General features: G+C 37.3%; 1 protein-coding gene across 8 annotated transcripts in view; it reads left to right on the plus strand.

Annotated features, from left to right (window-relative positions):
• The window catches only part of PLS3 (plastin 3), a 90,763-nt gene that overhangs the window by 45,078 nt on the left and 27,685 nt on the right, over positions 1-18,000 (plus strand). For 5 of the 8 annotated variants that reach the window (XM_055269504.2, XM_055269508.2, XM_063634845.1 and 2 more), the window contains exons 2-3: positions 5,582-5,662; positions 17,518-17,681. In XM_055269504.2, coding sequence (XP_055125479.1) covers positions 5,590-5,662; positions 17,518-17,681 — 237 coding nt within the window. In that variant the 5' untranslated portion in view covers positions 5,582-5,589. Of the gene's footprint in view, positions 1-2,417; positions 2,502-5,581; positions 5,663-17,517; positions 17,682-18,000 lie in introns of all 8 variants that reach the window. The other 3 variants (XM_055269505.2, XM_063634844.1, XM_055269510.2) reach the window with 2 other exon arrangements.

The following is an 18,000-nucleotide window of genomic DNA, read 5'->3' on the forward strand; positions in this document are numbered from 1 at the left end:
CTATGAATAGTCTTAAGGACAGACCATTTTTAAATTCATGGTGGCATAAAGAAATCTACATTAAACAACTTTATTTTAAGCTTCAAATGGCAAATTTTACAATTGTATCAACTAGAGCATATATTGTGAGCTTTTTAAATTTGGCTTTATATTTTTTAGTCTTGGCCCAGAGTAGCATTTCTTTATTTCCTTTCAAATAACTGTCAATAAATGAATATGGGTTTATTTAAATTGGACAGTCCTGCATTAAACTATTCTGTTATCCTGAAATAACCTTGTCTGGAAATACGGTTTTAAGGATATGTGCATGTTCCAATTCCTTCTTTTTGTTCTCATTGAAGTGTGTCTCTTTAATGTCTCCAATAGATGGAAAATCTGAGTTACATATGCAAAGTCACTTTAGGCTTTTTTAAAGGCAATTAGAAATAAGAAACTTGAAAATTTTAAAATGTATATATATTTAATGCACTGGATTAATTTTTGGACTAAACTGGTGCCCTAAAATTATTTCTATGAGATCTAAGCATTTCTTAATTCATTTTTATTTTTTACTTTTTTTTATTGAGACAGGGTCTTGCTCTGTCACCCATCCTGGAGTGCAGTGACATGCTCATAGCTCACTGCATCCTCTACCTCCCGGGCTCAATCGGTCCTCCCACCTCAGTGTCCCAAGTATCTGAGACTACAGGCATGCGCCACCACCCACGATGCCCAGTTAATTTTTTGTATTTTTGGTAGAGACTAAGTTTCACCATGTTGCCCAGGCTGGTCTCGAACCCCTGAGCTCAAGCGATCTGCCCGCCTCCACCTCCCAAATTGCTGGAATTACAGGCATGAGCCAGCACTTGCTAATTTTATAGGAAGAAAAAAAGAGCTGCGTTTCTGGCCACTCTGAGAAGAAATTAATAATCCTTAAAGTCTGTAGAGACTTTTTTCTTCTAAAAAAATGGATATTTGTACCTTTTATTGCAGTCACTAATTCACTTTGTGTCATATTGTAATTATTCATGTTTGCTTCAGCAGATTGTAAATTCCTTGAGGGCAAGAACTAGGTGTATAGCAGATGCCTAAAATATTGGTAAACTTGTTTGAGAAGTAACAAGGAGGGCAGGTTGGGGAGAAAATTTCTACAGGATTTAATCAGAACCCAACTGGTCAGCAGGGATAAGGCGGGTGGGGTGCAGGAGTGGTTTATGTCCAGATCCATCTTATCTAATTTCTTTTTTTATTTCTTTATTTTTTTATTTTTTTATTTTTTTTGCAGTTTTGCACTGATGGCTCACTGCAGACTCAACCTCTCAGGCTCAAGTGATTCTCCCACCTCAACCTCCAGAGTAGCTGGGATTACAGGCACGCACCACCACTCCTGGATAAGTTTTGCATTTTTGGTAGAGATGGGGTTTCACCATGTTGGCCAGGCTGGTCTGGAACTCCTGGGCTCAAGTGATCTGCCCGCCTTGGCCTCCCAAGTGCTGGGATTGTAGCCATGAGCCACTGCACTGAGACCTAATTTTCTTTTGCATAGAAGTGATATGGTAGTGTGAGAGTAAGCTCAGTTGTATAGGTTTGTTTTAGTTGTTCTTTACCCACATACTTTAAATTATTACTGACTCACTATCTGCCCAAACTGGAAAGGACCTTTAGAGATAAAAGAGAGAGGCCACATGTTTTAGATTTCTGAGATGGTCTTACTTTTAAATTTTCTGTGCCATTGTTCTCCTTGGTATAATTCATGGAGATGTGTAATAATGTTTTATTAAAAACATGATTGCTTAAAAGGTGTGAAGAAAATTGGAATAAATCCCATGTCATATTTTTGTAATGGGGAGTGTTGAACATATTAGTGAAACAGAATATTTTTAGAATTACTACTATTCGTTTGCATTTAACTGAGGAATTTTTAAAAAACATTTTTTGGAGGCGAGGTCTCACTATGTTTCCCAGGCTTGTCTCGAGCTCTTGGCCTCAAGCAATCCTCCTGCAGTGCTGGGATTGCAGTTCTTTTTATTCTTAATCTTTAAAATGCCTAACTTCAGGCCTGGGCGTGGTGGCTCATATCTGTAATACCAGCACTTTGGGAGGCTGAGGTGAGTGGATTGCTTGAACCCAGGAATTCAAGATCAGCCTGGGCAAAATGGTGAAACCCCATCTCTACAAAAAATACAAAAATTAGCCAGGCATGGTGGCCCGTGCCTATAGTCTCAGCTAGTTGGGAAGCTGAGGAGAGAGAATCACCTGGGAGGGAGGAGCCTGGGAAGTCAAGGTCGCAGTAAGCCGTGATCTCACCACTGCACTCCAGTCTGGGCGACAGAGTAAGACCCTGTCTCAACAAACAAACAAACAAACAACAACAGCAACAACAAAAAAACACAAAGCCTAACTTCATTACTAACTGAAGAACTTTCTTTCCCTCATAGATCCTGAGATTACTCTGAAAGGTATTTTCATCCAACCTGTCTACTGAGAAGTTATCCATCTTTAGTGGCATCTTGATATCATAAGTAAGAAAAGTTTATGAATAGGCCAGCTTTGTTTTATATCTTTTTTTAAGAGTCTAGTGTTATTTAATTTTTTTTTTTTTTTTGAGACAGAGTCTCACTCACTCACTCACTCACAGAGTGCAGTGGTACGATCTCGGCTCACTGCAACCTCCACCTCCCAGGTTCAAGCGATTCTCCTGCCTCACTCAACCTCCCGAGTAGCTGGGATTACAGGCACCCACCATCACACCTGGCTACTTTTTGTATTTTTAGTAGAGACGGGGTTTCACCACGTTGGTCAGACTGGTCTCGAACTCCTGACCTCAAGCAATCCACCTGCCTCCACCTCCCAAAGTGCTGGGATTACAGGCGTGAGCCACTGCGCCCGGCTGATGGTTTTATTTAATTTTTAAAACACCGGTCACTATATGTGTCTGTTACATTATGGTAAAAACTTAGCTAATAGCATCATATGGTCATTTTAAAACTTCTCCAGGATTTGAGAAACCTGAGTGTGAATTCCAGTCCTGAGAGCCCAGGTCTTCTAATAGGAAAAAAAAGGAGATTAGAATATTTAGCTCATAGGACTATTGTGAGGGTTCAGGAAATTAATATGCAAATGAATTTGTATAATGTATTAATAATACTTGGTGCATAATTGTTGAAGGGATTAATTTTATTAAAGTTCTGTTCTATTGAGTGCCTTACTATGTGCCAGGGGCTGTGATAAATTCTAGAAATAGCAACAATTCTGTGAAAAAGATGTGGCCCAGCTCTCTTATGAATCCTTCCCTAACACTTCCAGCCCCTACCTCTCTATACTGAGTGTTACACTTCTTGGCCAAAACATAAGTTGGTGAGTAATTTGTTGCCTTTTAATAAAATATCTAAAAGGGATAAATGTAAGCTCTCAAAATGTATTTTGTATAGTTTGTGAAATTTAACCCGTAGTATACTTTTTTGGAAAGGCAACATCTTTAGGGCAGTGGAACTACTCTATGTAATACTTTAATGGTGGATACATGTCATTATACATTTGTCCAAACCCACAGATTGTACAACACTAAGAGTGAACCCTAATGTTCACCAGAGTCTTAGGGTGGTAATGATGTAAGTTCATCAATTGTAACAAATGTACCACTCAGGTACAGGATGTTTTGGTCAATGACTGATCGAATGTATGATAGTAGTCGCATAAGATTATAATACTATATTCTTACTGTACCTTTTCTATGTTTAGATATACAGATACCATTGTGTTACAATTGCCTACAGTGTTTACTACAGTAACCTGCTGTGCCATTTGTAGCCTAAGAGGAATAGGCCATACTGTATAGTCTAGGTGTGTAGTAAGCTATACCATCTAGGTTTATGTACGTGCACTCTGTGATGCTTGCACAGTGGCAAAATCACTTAACAATGCATTTCTCAGAACACATCTCTGTCTTTAAGCAACAGATAACTGTATATGGGAACTCTCTGTAACTTCTGCTTGATTTTGCTGTGAACCTAAAACTACTCTAATAATAACGTCTATTGGCCGGGTACGGTGGCTCACACTTGTAATCCTAGCATTTTGGGAGACCCAGACAGGAGGATCCCTTGAGCCCAGGAGTTAGAGACACCAGCTTGGGCAAGGTGGCAAGACCCTGTCTTTACAAAAACGAAAAAGAAATAAAGAAAAATAAAGTCTACCAAAAAAATAAATCAGAAGAGAGAAAAAACCCAAAGCAAAAAAGGAGAAAGCAACATGTAATCATTTTCATTTTTCTTTTTTTTTTTTTTTTTTGAGACGGAGTCTTGCTCTGTCGCCCAGGCTGGAGTGCAGTGGCGCAATCTCGGCTCACTGCAAGCTCCGCCTCCCGGGTTCACGCCATTCTCTTGCCTCAGCCTCTCTGAGTAGCTGGGACTACAGGCGCCCGCCACCACGCCCGGCTAATTTTTTGAGACGGGGTTTCACCGTGGTCTCGATCTCCTGACCTCGTGATCCGCCCGCCTCGGCCTCCCAAAGTGCTGGGATTACAAGCGTGAGCCACCGCGCCCGGCCCATTTTCATTTTTCTTCGTCCAAAATTATTGTTATAATAGGTTTGCATTTGGAAATTATCTACTGTGATACAGGATCAGCAAGGTTTTTCCATATAGGTTCAGATCATAAATATTGTGTGCCAAGAGGTAAAATCAAGAATATTATGATATTAATATCAAGGATATAATATATTATTTCTATAGGTTTTTATTGACAAAATTCAAAATATAATAATTGAGTACAATTTTTTGGTAATACAATTCTGATGAGAAGAATAGAATTCTTTTTTTCTGGGATAACTTTTCACTTAATTAGGTTCAAAGTTAATGTGCCCCATCATCGAAATGGACTGCAAAAATTTTCCTTTAATAACCATATCCAGCTTGAGGTCATACAAAAACAACTGGTGATCCAGTTTTGGCCCACAGGCCATATGTAGTTTGCCAACCTTTGTTCTATTAGTTAAATAGATCAATAAGGCCAAATTGAAAAGGGTGTATACTCAGATAGTACAATAATTTACATGCATAAGAATGTGTATATTAGCACACATGTGCATTTTTATATCAAAACCAGCTATAATTTGTTTTTTTCCTCTTCTTCCTTTAATGAGAGTGGTTGATAGATGTCAGTATGCTATTTGAAAATCAATGTTTTCACAATGAATGATTCTATAAAGTGGCTTAATGGGAAAATGATATTTTCCGTGAATCATTGGTCACATAATATTGACCTTTCGCTTTGGCTCATATAACCAAGAATTTCTATTATGTAGCTTTTTCCTGTCACTGCTGGGTACTTTGGCCCTTCCTTAAACTTTTTGAATGTAATTTAAGATTTTGTCCTTAAAAGGAAAATTCAGAAATATTTTTTCTCAATAAATTTTGGTAAGTGATGACTTCTCGTTTGTTTGTTTTCTTTATTAAAGCTGTATGTAGAGACATGGTAACTTATTCAGATTGTTTTGATAGTTTGAAATTCTGTTTAAATTATCCCTAAGATGAGAACTTAGCAAGAGTTCTTATATTTATCACGATTTTTTTAAGTCTGAAACCTTTTTGGTTTTTCTTTAGATCTTTAAATGGATGAGATGGCTACCACTCAGATTTCCAAAGATGAGCTTGATGAACTCAAAGAGGCCTTTGCAAAAGTTGGTGAGTATTTTTTGTAGTAAAACTATAGGGAAGCAATATTTATTTGGTCTCAAAGTTATTTCTCTATAAATATCACATGAATGGTTAATCAAAAACATTAGGGCAAGATAGTTAAAATAGATGGGATAAAGTTTTGGAAGCTATACTTAAAATTGTTTTATTTCTTTTTTTTTTTTTTTGGGTCAAGAGTGGTAGCTGATATTATTTCCAATTTTATGTAGTATTTAATATGGTCAAATTTTTTAGACCACAGTTCCAGTCCTTAACTGGTGACTGTTATGTATGGTTTCTGAAATTTTCATGCCAAATTTTAGTTATTATTATATTTTGTATCTCATATCTTTCTGAAGAGGTTTGAAACTTTCACCATATTCTCAAAGGGATCTGTGACCCTCAAAAACATTAGATGATGTTTTACCCTTCCTTGATTAGTTTGGCGTTATTGACTTTTTTATGGGTTTTCTGTGCCTTTGGATAATGCAGATCGTTGTACCTCACCACGTTAAATTATAGCTTCAATATAAGATGAGAAGGCATAGCATGCTATTTGATTTATCCTTTATCATCATATAACATGCCTTACAATTGAGCAGCTATGGAATGTAAATATGGAGTATTTATATTCCAAATTTTAGTGCTCGGGTGAAGTCTGTAGACAATAATGAGATAACAGGGTGAGAGCAGACTACTTATGTAAATACATCAATCAACATGTGCTTAGAGAGGTCGATTATTATTATTTGGTATCTCCTTGACTGAAGGGTACAGCATTAGCTCATATGATGATTTGTTATGTAAATCAGAATTTGCCGTTAGACCTGTGTTGAAAATCCCATTAGTGAAAAATGAGGAAATATACATTTCTGTTCCCATATATTTATGATCAACATTTTCTATGAAGGGATTCAGTAGTAGCAGTGTACCTTGGGAAGAATAATGACCCCAGCCAGAGTGACCATTCATAATCCCATCAAAATTTTAACTAGAAAAAACTGAATAGTCCCGAATCTAATATGATCGCGCGTGCGCGTGTGTGTGTGTGTGTGTGTGTGTATAAAAATAGCAGTTAATTAACTTGCCATGGATACCACTTACTGTAAGAAAAATGCTACATAGTTTAATATATAACAGCAAGTGAATTCTTGGCTGCAAGAGTTTTTTTTTTTTAATGACTCTCATTCTGTCAAAATAGTCTTATAATTGTTTTAGGAGTGCATTTTTGAACCTTTTTTAAAATTTATGTTCATCTTTCAGCATTAGCAGCAGCTTAATTTGTTATTTATGAATAGAATTTCAGAGTAGGCACCGTGCCTTATTAAGCAATCATCTCCTCAAGTAAATGCTGAATACAGGTCTTGTCCTCATGTGCAGCATCTTGAAAATAATTACATGCAATATTCCTTAAAAATTAAAGTTAATTCAGATATTGTTTACCTGATGAGACTTGGAATACATTTTACAAGTAAAAGAACTTCATTGTCCCTTAAAAGCTTAATGACATAAAGAGGATTGACCAATTATCTTCATAGAGGAAGCAGTTAAATTGTATTAAGTAAGGGATCAATGAGAAGTTTGACTGCAAGAAAGGGTCATTGTGGAGCTATTGTTTAAGTAGAGTTTAACATAGGCGTACAGTTTGCCAAAGCCCCTGCCAGGCATATGTTCCTAACATACTCAGGCTCTTATTACTATATATGCTGTAAAGAATTCTGGAATCCAGAATTTCTGCCTGTTGTGAATATTATTCTTTTGTAGTCTCCACTCAGTATCTAGCATAGTGTTGCACACATGTTAGGTTCTCAGTAAATATTTCATTGATTGAAACCCAAGGAACTATATACGTAGCCTTTTGATGTACTGGGATTTTTGTCATTATCTACCATACATTCGGAGAGCCTTTGTTGTGAAGATTTTCATTACAGTGGAATTTATTATTAAAGGTTTTTGCCATTAAATTGTAGCATATAAAATTTATATATATTTTTCAGCATAATAAAAGCTTGTGTGTACTCCATCTTTTAGAAACTCATTTAAGGACCCAGCCGAGTCTTTCGATTTTCTTTAAAAAAATCTTTGTAGTTTTAAGTTGTTGTTAGTTACAGAGCCCTCAGGCAACTGTCAAAGGTGTTATAGAAATGTTTTTTCTAATTCAGGGACACTTTATTTTAAAAACAAGCTCTATAACTTATTATCCTGTGAAGGACAGTTTTTCCTTTTTGTGGGGGTGGGTTGGCAGAGAATAGGAAAGACTACTTTGTCTCAGTTCAATTGCGACAAAATATGGAAATCATTAGATGATTTTCCCCATCTATTAACAATAATAGCCTTGATTATCTCCTTAGAAATTCAGCAAAATCATAGCGTGTGGAGAAAATCTCTGTAATTACTGCTAATCATAGGTTTTGTTCAATCAATTAATAGTGCTTTGAAACTCTCTTTACTAGCAATAAATTGAGTATTAGAATTTAAAGTTCTCTTTTCACTCACTTTCTGCACCTGCTTAGTTTTAAGCTCCAAGCTCATGTAATTATTTTAATTTTCTCAACAATTGTTTCCAGTGCTTCCCAGTAGCAGAAACGTTAGTTATCATTTTTTGTACTTCATGATGTTTCAAATTTAATTTAAATGCTGTAATACTTATTTCTAAAGAAGAATAAATAAAACCTTGCAAAACACTTAGGTATTAATATTTTATCATCTAAAAACTGTCTTTTACATTCTAAGCCTTTAATCTTGCTATGGAAGCTAGTGGTCATTTGGATGATTACTTGTCATAAAGAAAAATTCATGTAATGTAAATCTTTGCAGAGTTGCTTTAGTACTGCAAACACTTACCTTGCCTTGCCTTTTTTCCCTCCTGAGCACTTGCTGCTGAGGTTTTTTAAACATGAATTCAGCACTTTTTAAATAAAAGAATAATGGGTTTCTTAAATGACTAGGAATAGTATGAGTGTATTCCTTTGAGGTTTCCCACCAAACTAAGCAAAAAAAAATTGGTTGTGGTGATTGTAGCTATACCAGACTTCTCTCATCCTAGGAAGTTGAGTTGTTTCAAATTACCTGATATTCGCTAGTATATAAAAACCACATCAGGATGATGCCACAAAAAAAAAAACAGTGCTTTAGTTTAATTTACTTTTAGTATTCAATAAAAGTACACCACTGCATATTTGTTTAATTATGCCTTAAAACAAAAACAAAACTATAGCCCATCTAAAAAAATGAAACTAATCAGTGCTCTTTCATTGTGCCATCTGGTTAATTATATATGGATTATTAGAAGTGGAGGTCTCAGGATAGTCGGAAAACCATGTTTCAAAGTTGTGGAAGCTAGTTAGGAGTACACATGTGTGGGTGCATGGGTAGAAGCAATTTTTATTTTCATTTTGAGACTCCTGGGCTCAAGCGATCCTCCCACCTCGACCTCCTAAAATGCTGGGATTATAGGCTTGAGCCATGGTACCTGGCCAGCCAGGTATATTTTGCTTCATGCACTAGATGCGTTCCTGAGAATCAGCAAGCCAACCGTAAATGGATTTTATGTACTGGGATATATTTTAAATGTAAAGAGAAAATCTTATTTTTTTAAGTGAAGCCTGCTTTGAATTTTTTTTATTTTTTTAATTTTTTTTGTTTATTTATTTTTTTTGAGACGGAGGCTCCGCCTCCCGGGTTCACGCCATTCTCCTGCCTCAGCCAGGTGGCAGACTACAGGCGCCTGCCACCACGCCCGGCTAATTTTTTTTTTTGTATTTTTAGTGGAGACGGAGTTTCACCGTGTTAGCCAGGATGGTCTCGATCTCCTGACCTCGTGATCCGCCCGTCTCGGCCTCCCAAAGTGCTGAGATTACAGACGTGAGCCACCGCGCCCGGCCTACTCACATGTAATTTTAAAACGAGAGTTGCAGCAGGGGAAAAATGATGGCCAAACTGCTGGAAATTTTGAGTCAGAAAAGGACTGATAAACATTTTTGATTGCTTGGTCTCACCCTCTAAACTTGTCCAGTCTTCTGCTGTACTTGACCTCCATCTTTGGAAATCCACTAGTACAGTGAACTCTAAAGCAGCAACCTCCAGTCTACCCTTAGCTGGAACTCATTAAACTGCCTCTTATATTTGCTGCAGTGAGCTACCTCAAAAGGTACAAGCTGTGAGAGGTAAACCCCATGTTTAGCTAAGCATCTGGAGATGTTTAGCAGCTGCCTTTTCTAAGGTTTTAATGCCTAATGAAAGCTTGATTTTACTGCTTAGATCTTAGGATGGAATATAGTTTAAATTCTTCTGCCCAAGTCTTTTGACCGAGTCTTTTAAATCAGTATTTTGTGAGCTTTCATGGGCATTCAGGATTCTGTGTGTATGTGTGTAAACCCATTATTGTTAGATAAATAGATTCCTTTTGTCATTTCTTTAGTGCAGAAAATTTGTAGAATATGTTGGTCAAACCAAATTGAACTTTTAAATCCAGCTTTTCCAAAAGGATATGCATCTGCACTTGATAGGCTTTCTTCTTTAAGTCCTAATGAGCACTGTCCTGAGTGGGCTAATAGAGAGGTCGCATGTGTATTGCAGACGAGGGCACACAATATGTGACCTCTTCATAAAGAAAGACACCAGATTTAGACTGATTCAAGGATGTTTAAAGCAACACACACACACACACACGCACACACACACAACCCGAGCGTCAAAGAAAATCCTAGTCTTTCTTACTGTCAAATTTATAAGACAAAGTAGCACCCCAAAAGACGCTTTTGAAGTGATAGATTGCAGCACGTACCACCTGGACATGGGCAGTGTAAAACAGCAGCTAAAATCAAAACCACTTGGATTCTGGCTTAGCTTTCTCCAGACAAGTACTTAAAATAGCTTAAATAACAGGATGCAAGGGGAGGGAAAACATTTCCTTTTAAGGATATGCATTCTTGGTGTGATTCAAACTTCTGCAGGAACATGGCTGTGTAATGTTTATTTACTTTAAGGTTTACTTAGGGGAGGGCGGTGGGGGAGTTAAATAGCATTCAAAATAATACTTGGTAAAAGAGAATAATGAGATTCCCTTTAAAACAAAATGCAGATGTGAACCTACATGTGTCATCAGAAAGAGAGAGAGAGAAAAAGGAAATAGTCCTTGTAACAGTTGGTTCTTTTCTGATGAATTCAGTGGCCAATATGAAAAATGGGCCTGTCTGGTGCAGCATTGGGAGCTGCGTAGTGATTTTTTTTTAAGTATCAGAATTTTCTTCTTTTAAAAAAATAACACTTTGTCAATTTACTCAAATTTAGCCCTTTACTTTCTGCCAGAATTATGTTCAGTGATAAGGCAGAGTTTCCTTTATCCAGCTTCTCCTTAATGTCCAGCCATACTGACCATATTTTCTAAACCAAAAGGTTGAGAAGTGCTGGCATTGAAACTGCTCTGCACAATGTAGGCAGTATGGTAATTTATGTCTGCTTTATCAGCTGGTTGGAAACTATGATGCTGGAACAGAAGAGTCTTCAAAACACAGAGCTTTTCCCACTCTATACCAATGTATAGTTAATGAGAAAATGGCAAGTGAGCCAAAAAGGAGTTGCAGAATATTGGCAGCATGAATGAGAAAATAAAGGACTGCCATCATGCCTGGTGGTTGTGATTTTAGTTTCCAGTTGTTAAAACGACTTCCAATCTAGGTATGTTATTTTGGGTCAGTTTATTATCAAATTCTCATGTTTATGTCAAAACTCAGAATAGGAGAAGTTCACCATCAAACATACTGAACAGCAACATTCTAATTCCAATGCTCTGTTTTTAAAGTGGACATTGTAACCACAAATAAGGACATAGTCTTATGACTTCAAAAAATTAAATTGTCTTTTTGAAAAACCTTGCCACATTATTCTTATTCTCATTTTGCTTTTGAATAACAAAAAATTATCCAAAATTCATTTTGGGTTATTTGGAAATCATTCAGGTACCTCAGCTATTTTATTTTACACATAAGGAAAACATGACTCAAAGGCTATCATTTAGCCACTTTGTAAAACGAAACTACTTTTCTCCGATGTAGAAAATTAGATTGAATAGTCATCAGCATTTATGTTTATTTTTTAAAATTACAAGTTAGTCTTAGAAGTAGACTACAAGTTGTGAGCACCTGATGAGACGGAAGCTTTCTAAAATCCCGTTATGCTACCTTTTTACTGGCCTTCCAAACCACATTAGATCTTTGATATTGTTTAAGGATGTGTTTTTGGTTTTTTGACTGAGGGTTCGAAATAAAATTAGCATAAAACTCTTTAAAAATAATTGCATGCTATTTTGTCTCTCAAGTACTTTACCAGCTGGGAGGTTTTGTAAAATTAATTGCTAGCTGCCTTTTTAGGCTCCCTCTGCCTTCTTGTTTAAATTGAAATTATTTTCTTCAAAATATATGATTTAAGAGCTCTAAGAAAGGCTTGATAAAACTGACTCGTACTTGATAAAATGCCTTTGATCATGGGAGGCTAGTGTAAGTTGGACTAACACTGAGGGCTAAAATATGGGAAAATGGCAGAATAGGTAAAACTTTTAGAAGAGGACGCACATTCTTGTCATCCAGGAAAGCCTAAGGATATGTATTCGAAGTGACTCAAAATTTTTACAAGGATTTTGTAGCCACAGTTTCAAGTAAGACCCAGGGGTTCCGTTTGATTCATTTCTGTATCTTTGGTATGTAGCCCAGTGGGTGTCTACCCACAGGGTAGGTACTCAGTTTGCTCTGGAGGGTGACTCATACTTAAACAAGTGTGCACCTCCTTTCTCAATAAAGCCAAAGCAGGTTTCTACATTTGGAACAAAAGAGATCCTGACCAGAGAGCTATCACTGGTTGTCCACTTGGGCCCTCCTTGATGGGTGTGTTCACTTAGAAAACCAAATTACAGAGCTGAAGGCTGCTGGGTAGGGACAGGATTAGAACAAAGGGAATGAGATTGAATGTTATTTAAGGGATATTTCTGTCAAGTTTTGGTTTCTCGATGAATTACCATTCAGTCTTTGAGTGCTATTTCTGTATTTCTCTCATTGTTGTTTAGTTTTGTTTTTAAAATGCTCATCTAGGATTAGAGCATTCTTTCTTTGGTCAATTCCTGAGAATCAGTGATTCTACAAAAATAATTTTTTTCCATTGCTAATTATATACAAAAGATTGTGCTACATATTGGGGTGGGAGATACAAAGATTTAAAAGAATCTTTATCGGGAGATTTGCAGCCTAATAAGGAAGTTTGTCATGTAATGACAAATTCTTATTCCTCCAATTTCCTTTAAAATTTTCCTGTCCCTTTCTAAAAGCATCTGTTACTACTACCCTTACTTCAAGATGAAATTTCCAAATGTGGTTATTTTCTGTTAATTATGTTTTAGGGTGGCTACTTCCTGGCATCTTTTAATCACATCAGTGAACTGTCTTCTAATTAATGTTCAAGAGAGGTTATTTCAGGGAGGATACAGGCAAATAGTAATTCTCCCTGTGACCCAGACTTCTGGAGTTTTTTGTTTTTGCTTTTGAGACAGTGTCTCACTCTGGTGCCCAGGCTACAGTGCCATGATGCTGTCATAGCTCACTGCAGCCTCAAAATCCTGGGCTCAACTGATCCTCCTGCCTCGGCCTCCCAAAGCGCTGGGATTACAGGCATGAGCCACCAGTCCCAGCCACCAGACCTGTAGTCTGACCTACAAATAGGCAGCCAGATAAACTTTCTGGGCCTTAGTCAGTTTCATATAGCTTTGAATCCACTGTAGTTCCCCCACATCTAATTTAAAAATCTGTACCTTCCACTTCCATTATAACACTGAGAATACAAAAAGAACAAATCCTGTTACATACCTGTTATATACTCCAGTCTAAACTAGAGTCAAAGCACAGTGGCTCATATCTGTAATCCCAACACTTTGGGAGGCCAAGGTGGGAGGATCATTTGAGGCCAGGAGTTTGAGATTAGCCTGGTCAATATAGTTAGACCCTGTCTCTACAAAAAATACAAGAAACAAAAAGTTAGCTGGGCATAGTGGTGAGAGCCTGTAGTCTCAGCTACTCAGGAGGCTAAGGTGGGAGGATTGCTTAAGCCCAGGATTTCAAGGCTGCAGTGATCTATGATTGTGCCACTGTACTCCAGCCTGGGCAACAAAATGAGACCCTGTCTCTAACGATACTTTTTTAAATTAAAAAATTGGCTGGGCTGGGTGACTCATGCCTATAATCCTACCACTTTGGGAGGCCAAGGTGGGAGGATCACTTGAGGCCAGGATTTCAAGACCAGCCTGGCCAGCATGACGAAACCCCACCTCTACTAAAAATACAGAAGTTGGCCAGGCATGGTGGTGCACGCCTGTAATCCCAGCTACTCAGGAGGCTGAGGCAGGAGAATCGCTTGAACCCAGGAGGCAGAGGTTGTAGTGAGCCAAGATCATGCCACTGCACTCCAGCCTGGGTGGCAGAGTGAGACTTAGTCTCAAAATAAAGAAATAAAATAGCTTAAAAGAAAAAAGGAACCCACTAAAGTGGACAACATTTTGATAGTTAAAAGAATAAGCTATCTCTTCCTCCAAAGATATCATAAAAATGAAAGAATATTATACTTAGGTAATAAGGTGTAGTAGTGATCAGAATGTTATCACTCTCTATCTGTATTTAATATGCATTACTATTCTATCTCCAGGTTTTAAAAGTGTTTGTGTGAGGGGAGGGTTGTGAAGTCTTGTGTATTCTGATTTAGAATCAGTGTGATAGAACCAAAAAGGAACTTTAGAGATTATGTGGTCCAAAGCACTCCTTTTACAGATGAGAAAACTAGGGCCTGAAGAGGTAACTTGTGCAAATTAATAGCCAAGCTGAAATAAGACATTGTGTCACATTATTCCCACTGTGTGTCTCTTCAAGCATGTATGCTGTGTTTCTTTCACTATGCCACACTTACTCTCTAGTACTGAGCTCCACTGTAATTTTAGAAAGGACGTAGGAAAAACAAGTTGGTATATGCATGGGAGCAGGTGTATTTAAACCCAAGACATTCATAAAACAAGAGCCACTAAAATTTTGCCACAGTGCCATAGGGATTACTTTGTTCTTTTTAGCAACTGCAGACATTATTGATGGATTGATTTCTACATAGAAATACTTTACATGTAGAAATAAAGAGTTTGATGTATGACCTTTTATAAATCCAAAGCAAAGAAAGTGACTATACGTCCTAGGGAAATTAAGTGCTTTACCTCAAAGGAAATCTAAGTGATTTTCACACTAAGTATTGAATGGTTTGTTATTGATGTTTTAAAAGTACAGATATTTTAATTAGCCAGGCATGATGGTGCCCACCTTTGGCCCCAGCCACGCCAGGGAGCTGAGGCAGGAGGATTGCTTGAGCCCAGGAGGTTGATGCTGCAGTGAGCCATGCTCGTGCCACTCCAGTTTGGGCAAGAGAGACCCTGTCTCAAAGAAATATAAAAGTAAAAATAAAGGTACAGATGTTTTTAATTCATAGATTTAAAATGTAGTAATCAATGTTTCAGAAAATTTAATACTTAAAATAGACTGCATTAAAACTAAACAATTTCGTCAGCATTCAAAATATTTGCAAGATGGTTCCATACAGTATACTTAATATTTTAATTTAATATTTAATCCCCCAGAGCATTCTTGCAAATTGCAATTTTAGTAATTGACCAAAAATTGGACAATGTGAATTACACGTAGATCACACTTATAAAGAAATGTCAGTGTATTCCATGGAATACATTGGCCTAGCAGAGCTTATATGATCAGCTAGCTCCCTGACCTTATCTCTCATTTTCCCCCTTGTTCACTCTACCCAAGTCATATTGGATCTTTACTTTTGGATCTTTACTTTTCCCGAAACACACCAGACACACTGCAGCATCACTGACTTTGCATTTGCTATTTTCTCTACCCGAAATCTCTTGCCCCAGATAGACACATGATTTGCTTCTCTTACCTCATGGAAGTCTTCATTCAAATATAACCTCATCAAAGTGGCCTTCCTTACCCATTCTGTCTAAGTAGTAGCACCACCACCATCCCTGCCCCCCAATATCTCTATAACCCAGGGTTACTCAACTTCAGCACAATTGACATTTTAAGCTGCATAACTCTTGTGTTGTACATACAAGGAAGGGGTCATATCCATTGTAAGATATTTAGAAGCATCCCCAGCCTCTACGCACTGTATGCCAGGTGCTTCCTCTCCCAGCCCAACTCCCTTCTCCAGTTATGGCAATCAAAAATGTCCCCTGGGGGCAAGATAGCCCCAGACTAACCCCTTATGCTTTTTTCTTTTTTTTTTTTTTGAGACGGAGTCTTGCTCTGTCACCCAGGCTGCAGTGCATTGGTGCAATCTTGGCCCAGGTTCAAGCGATTCTCCTGCCTCAGCCTCCCGAGTAGGTGGGACTATAGGCGCCCACCACCATATCCAGCTAATTTTTGTATTTTTAGTAAAGACGGGGTTTTGCCATATGGGCCAGGCTGGTCTTGAACTCCTGACCTCAAGTGATCCACCTTCCTCGGCCTCCCAAAGTGCTAGGATTACAGGTGTGAGTCACCATGCCCAGCCTGCTTTATTTTTTTATTTTTTATTTTATGTATTTTTTTGAGATGGAGTCTCACTCTGTTGCCCAGGCTGGAGTGCACTGGCGCTATCTTGGCTCACTGCAACCTCTGCCTCCCAAGTTCAAGTGATTCTTCTGCCTCAGCCTCCCAAGTAGCTGAGATTACAGGTGCCCGCCACCACGCCCAGCTAATTTTTTGTATTTTTAGTAGAGACGGGGTTTCACCATGTTGGCCAGGCTGGTCTCGAACTCCTGGCCTCAGGTGATCCACCTGCCTCAGCCTCCCAAAGTGCTGGGATTACAGGTATGAGCCACTGCGCCTGGCCACAATACATTTTCTTAAATGCGCTAAGGTCATCTTGAGTTATTTCTCTGTTCGGGTTGTTTCCTTGTATTATAATTAAGTTTACATATGAAAATCAGTGGGACCTAAAGAATAAAAGTCATTATTGAACAGAAGATATTTGAAATTACTTGTGAACATCAAACTTTATTCACAGAAAAATATATACTCAAGTGGTTACAACTCTCAGGACATTAGCCTTTTTCTCAATAAATTAACTTTTGGTCATTGATCAGGTTTTTTTTCTCTTTTTAAAAGCTTCAGAATAAACATCATTCATTTAATCAGCACTTCAAGACATACTCTGAGAAACTTCAGTAGTACAAAAATTAAAAGGTTATTTATAGAGTCATATTAAACATCTGCTTTCCTCAGTAGTGCATTTATTTTTATAAACTCTATATTTGTCTTGAATTAATGTTTGTTTACATTAACTCTTAAAATAATTGGCACTGAACATGATTGCTTAATTTCAGGTGTACTTTGAAACAGAATCAGCATTCAGTTCATAAAAGTTCTTTTTGGAGCAATGGAAGAATAAGAAACACAAAATTCCTATAGTTACAGTAGAAATTACTCTATACCATGGAAGTGTTTTGTAGGTTTACGATCTATTCTTTTTTTAAAATCCTATTAGCTCCAAGTGAATAATAATTGTATTAGCCAACTATGCTTTCTTGAACTTAGGGATGCTCTTTTTAAGTAAGTAAATCTACTTACACATTGCTTAAATTACAGGATACGTGATGTAAAACCTTGCATTTTCCATTTAAATGTCCATTTCCCTTTCAAACAATCTTATGTTCCCCACAATAAGAAAATATTTAAGTGAGCTTATGAACTGAGCCTCAAATGAAGGGAAATACTCTTAATAAATTAACTTACGTCTTTCAATTTTTTTTCCTTTTTTGCTTGCTCTCCTTTTTTACAAAGATCTCAACAGCAACGGATTCATTTGTGACTATGAACTTCATGAGCTCTTCAAGGAAGCTAATATGCCATTACCAGGATATAAAGTGAGAGAAATTATTCAGAAACTCATGCTGGATGGTGACAGGAATAAAGATGGGAAAATAAGTTTTGACGAATTTGTTTATGTAAGTATGTGAAAATTCACAATTATTAGAAGTAATAGATGTTCCTTCATCTGGTGGGATGTTATAGTATTAAGTACTATTATGTTAAGTTCTTAAATATATCATATTAGTGCTGTTATAATTAATAGCATTTCTGTCATCCTGCCCACTAAATTTACTTCTTTTAGCTGCTAGAATATCTTAACAAATGAATTGAGAAAAAGAGCACTGCAGAAACAAAGATATAACATGATAAGATGTTAAGGTGATAAGTTGTATAAGGTGAACAGTCTCCTTTCATGTCATCATTAAAGGGCAGTTATCAAGGTGCTAAGTGACA

Source organism: Symphalangus syndactylus, chromosome X, assembly GCF_028878055.3.
Source record: "Symphalangus syndactylus isolate Jambi chromosome X, NHGRI_mSymSyn1-v2.1_pri, whole genome shotgun sequence".
NCBI lineage: Eukaryota > Metazoa > Chordata > Mammalia > Primates > Hylobatidae > Symphalangus > Symphalangus syndactylus.